At 33.5% G+C, this 4,417-nt stretch overlaps 1 protein-coding gene across 1 annotated transcript; it reads left to right on the top strand.

The window, feature by feature from the left end:
• Positions 1-1,965: 1,965 nt before the first annotated feature.
• LOC132300656 (desmethyl-deoxy-podophyllotoxin synthase-like) lies at positions 1,966-3,906 on the top strand. Its single transcript, XM_059797837.1, has 2 exons — positions 1,966-2,917; positions 3,025-3,906. The coding sequence occupies exons 1-2, from the start codon at positions 2,033-2,035 to the stop codon at positions 3,652-3,654; spliced, it is 1,515 nt and encodes a 504-aa protein (XP_059653820.1). The 5' UTR covers positions 1,966-2,032; the 3' UTR covers positions 3,655-3,906.
• Positions 3,907-4,417: the final 511 nt, after the last annotated feature.

Genomic DNA, 4,417 nt, shown 5'->3' on the forward strand with positions numbered 1-4,417 from the left:
GCTGTTAATCATCAAAGGTAAATTTAACTATTTCATATATACCAGAAACTATGTTATAAAATGTTCATATTAGTGAGGATTTACACATACTTATCGCGCTGATGTGAACCGATAATAAATTGACATGTAATCTTTAATTACCAAATCAGAGATGATGTAGATATCTATTTACTAAATCATAGATGGTGTGATTTGGTAATTAAAATAAGACGTATGTTGACATCTATGATTTGGTAATTAAAATAAGACGTGTCAATTTATTATTGGTTCACATCAGCGGTGAATATGTTGTAGATCATCACTAATGAAGACCCAAGTATTGTTTATATATATATATATATATATATATATATATAATCTCAAAGATAGGAGCCACACATCATTCAGGATACAAATCCTTAATTTCTTTCTAGATGCGTATCACTGCTAGTAGTCTTATTAACCTTGTGTATATTGTCATCCAAAAACAATAAAATAAACATATAAATAAAAAGTAAAATTTGTATACTCTGTCTATTTCTCTATAAATACAGGGCAAAGTTCTCTCTATATATTCACAATCACCAGTCTTTGTTCTGTGTTTCGCCACTCTGCACCGAAGAGGCATGGTAACTGGAGCTCCAGCTCATTACAAGTATATCCCCAACCGTGTGAGTCCTCCTCTCCTCTTGCTTTCCCCATGCATTCATGCATTTTTTTGTATATATATATATATATATATATATATATTTCATTTATTAGAAACAGAGAAAGAAAGTAATCTACAATAATATTCCAAGTGAGCTAAACTAATTTTTTATCAGGCCACTAGTGTGGTTGGTATAATTTTTCTTCTTCAAAAGGGGAGGCTAAAAGTTCTAGTCTGATTAGGCAGGGGCGGAGCCATGATTCTATGGTTGGGGTGGGCTAAACTTACAATTAATATAGGACTATTTTAAGCCAAATAGTAATATATATATATATATATATTATCGAATATAGTCATACAAAAATTTATCAAACCAATCGTCAACCAATTTGTGTAAAAAAAAAAAATGGCTTATATCTAGTCAAAAATTAAAGACATAAATATTTACAAAAATTAACCAAAAAGACCAAATAACTACTACAAAAGACCAAATAATTATCTTTAAGACAATAAAATTCATATATTATCGATTGGTAGTTTGACCATCATATAACCAATTAACCTGAAATTAATCAATTAATTAGTTATTTAAATAAACTTTTTTTATTTTATCAAACTTCCCTAACAAACACAAAAAACAGACAGTAAGAAAGTTATGCCAAAATTTAAAAAACTTTCAACTTTAAAGTAAAGTGAATATATTATCTATTATTGCAATTCGGCTAAGTTTAATATAATATTGAAAGGTTTAACAAAAAAAAAAAAAAAAAGTCGTGTTATTTTTAATAGAAAGTTAGAAACCATTTATGGTTAGAAAATATTCTAGGGACAAGTATGCATTTATCTATTCTATTTTTCATTTTAGGTTGTACTAATAAAAGTTAAAAAAAAAAAAAAAATTTTGGGGTGGGGGGGTGGGGGGGATGGCCCTGCTGGCCTCCCCCGCCCCTGCCCCTGCTGCGGTTAGGGACATATTGTGTGTTGGAGATCGACCAAAGCACTCATAAAGGTTACGAAAACAAATGAATCAAGTCTTTGTGTTTTAGGGAGGACAAAAAATTAAATCCAATATAAAAACTCCGTAATTATTAATTCGAACCAATCCCAACTGAATAGGAGTGGTTTTTGACTTACATTGATGTTACAGTTTGATAATTAAATTAAGCCTTCTCAAACCAGCTATTTTGATACAATACTACTAAGCTGCCCTTTTGATCAATCTCCCCACAATGTCCTTATACCATTTTACATATAAACACCATTTTTTTTCTTTTTCTCTTTTGATAAGAATACTTTAATCATTTTATTTTATGTTATGTTATCCAAACTATATGATGATTATTTATCAAACTACTAAATTAATCACCTTATGCCACAGCAAGCATAAATCTGAACAAGTGATCGATGATGGAGTTCCCAATCATCTCCTTCCCAATTCTTTTCACATTCCTTGTGTTTCTGTTGATGGTATTCAAAACCAAGATGATGAGTTCATCTCCAAAACTGCCTCCTGGGCCTTGGAAGCTACCTCTAATAGGTAACATTCACCAAGTTGTTGGATCTCTACCCCATCACCGCCTACGAGATCTGGCCCTGAATTATGGACCTCTGATGCACCTTCGACTCGGTGAACTTCCTATTGTTGTCATTTCTTCAGCAGAATTTGCCAAAGAGGTGATGAAAACACATGACATCGTCTTTGCTAGCAGACCTTTTATTTTTGCTATGAATATCATATCTGGGGATGACATTGCCTTCGCGCCTTATGGGGATCAATGGAGACAACTTCGAAAAGTTTGCATACTGGAGCTTTTAAGTGCCAAGCGTGTAAAATCATTTCGACCCATCAGGGAAGAAGAGGCCTCGAATCTGATCAAATCTATTTCTTCGTCGACCCATAATACAACTGGATCTCTCATCAATCTCACTGGAAAGGTTTTCTCCATGACATACAGCGTTGTTGCTAAGGTGGCCGTTGGTAAGAAATTCCATGGGCAACAAGAATTCTTATCACTTCTCAGGGAAACTATGGTGGTAGGAGGAGGTTTCGATGTTGCTGATCTCTTTCCTTCACTTAAAATACTTGCTTCGATAAGTGGGCTGAGGCCTAGAGTTGAGAAGATTCATCGAAAAATTGATGAGATATTTACTAACATTATTGATGAACATAAAGCTAGAGATGGTGAAGTTAATAATGAAGAAGACTTGATAGATATACTTTTAAAAGTTCAGGAGAAGGGTAACCTTGAGATCCCCTTAACTATGAAAACACTAAAGTCAGTTATCATGGTTAGTACAGTTACTTTCTGCTTCTTCTATCAATGAATTAACTTCCACAAATTACCTACTTTTATAGTATTCTCTACTCTTCTAACTCAATGTCAATGCTTTTTCAGGACGTATTCACTGGAGGGATTGATACATCATCCTCAACTGTAATCTGGGCAATGTCAGAATTGCTAAAAAATCCAAGAGTTATGGGAAAGGCACAAGCTGAGGTAAGACAGGTTTTAAGTAAAAAAGGAGTAGATATTGTAAACGAAGACGACATTCATCAATTGAGTTACTTAAAGTTAGTTATCAAAGAAACCCTGAGGTTACATACTCCTGCCCCTCTATTAATTCCGAGAGAGAGCAGAGAGAGATGTGAAATCAATGGATACGAGATACCTGCGAAAACTAAAGTCTTTGTCAATGTATGGGCAATTTGTAGAGATCCTAAAAATTGGTGTGATCCAGAGAACTTTTATCCAGAGAGATTCCTCGACACTTCAGTTGATTTCAAGGGGACTCATTTCCAATTTACACCATTTGGTGCTGGCAGGAGAATATGTCCTGGAATGTCGTTCGGGATAGCTAATGTTGAGCTTCCACTTGCTAATTTATTGTATCACTTTGACTGGAAACTTCCTGAGGGAGAGAAGCCGGAAGATCTAGACATGACTGAGATCTTTGGTGCAAATGTTCCTAGAAAAAGGGATTTGTGTGTGATTCCTTTTGCTTATCATCCTTCAACTCGTGAGTAAGATATTAAGACAAGAAGGTAGAAAGCTAGCATTGGATGGTCACTATTAACTTTCCAGTTTTAGTGTGACCCTCTCTAATGTTAATTAAGTTATATTACTATATAATAAATAATGTAATTTTATGTTAGAAGATATAAGATATATATATATATATATATATAGATGAAAGGTAAAATAAGAACCGGTGTTATGCGGACTTCCATAGATAATTGAATAAAGAGTATTCTTCCTTTTTGGTGTTTTTACTGCAAAGTTTTATGTGTTCTGATTTCAGATTTCTAAAAAATTTAACACCCTTCATCGTCTTTTTGTCCGCCTGGCTATTTCGGTTTGGCTGCACTTCTAATTGTTTAAATGAATATATATATATATATATATATATAATCAAGGAATTGCCTCATCTTAAGTTAGGCTGTCTATTGTGATTGAAATATTTGTATTATATCTTGTTCGATTATTTCCCCCCTTCTATACGTTGTTTCTTGGTCACGTCTAAGTGCTGACAGTTTGATATTCTCTTGACAGAGTTGTGTTTTAAGTACAAATTAAGATAATATGGAAATGTTCTTGCTATCGTACGAAGAGCAGTGTGAGCAGCTCATCTCTGTTACTTTTTCTAAAAGATGTGGAGTTTGGGATAGATGTTGACTTCGTTCACAATTCAGGTAAGACAAAAATGACTATAGGCAATTTGATATCCCTCCTAAGGACCGCCAATATCTATATATATATATAGAATACCAGTAATAAAAAATAAAAATAA

This window comes from Cornus florida, unplaced genomic scaffold (assembly GCF_030987335.1).
Source record: "Cornus florida cultivar Cherokee Brave unplaced genomic scaffold, ASM3098733v1 CherokeeBrave_3.0.0_Hap2_Chr03, whole genome shotgun sequence".
NCBI lineage: Eukaryota > Viridiplantae > Streptophyta > Magnoliopsida > Cornales > Cornaceae > Cornus > Cornus florida.

Bases quoted from the DNA above. Each gene is read 5' to 3' on its own strand.
- LOC132300656 (XM_059797837.1), top strand. From the start codon at position 2,033: ATGATGGAGTTCCCAATCATCTCCTTCCCAATTCTTTTCACATTCCTT. The intron at 2,918-3,024 runs GTTAGTACAGTT...ATGCTTTTTCAG, and splicing joins CACTAAAGTCAGTTATCATG to GACGTATTCACTGGAGGGAT.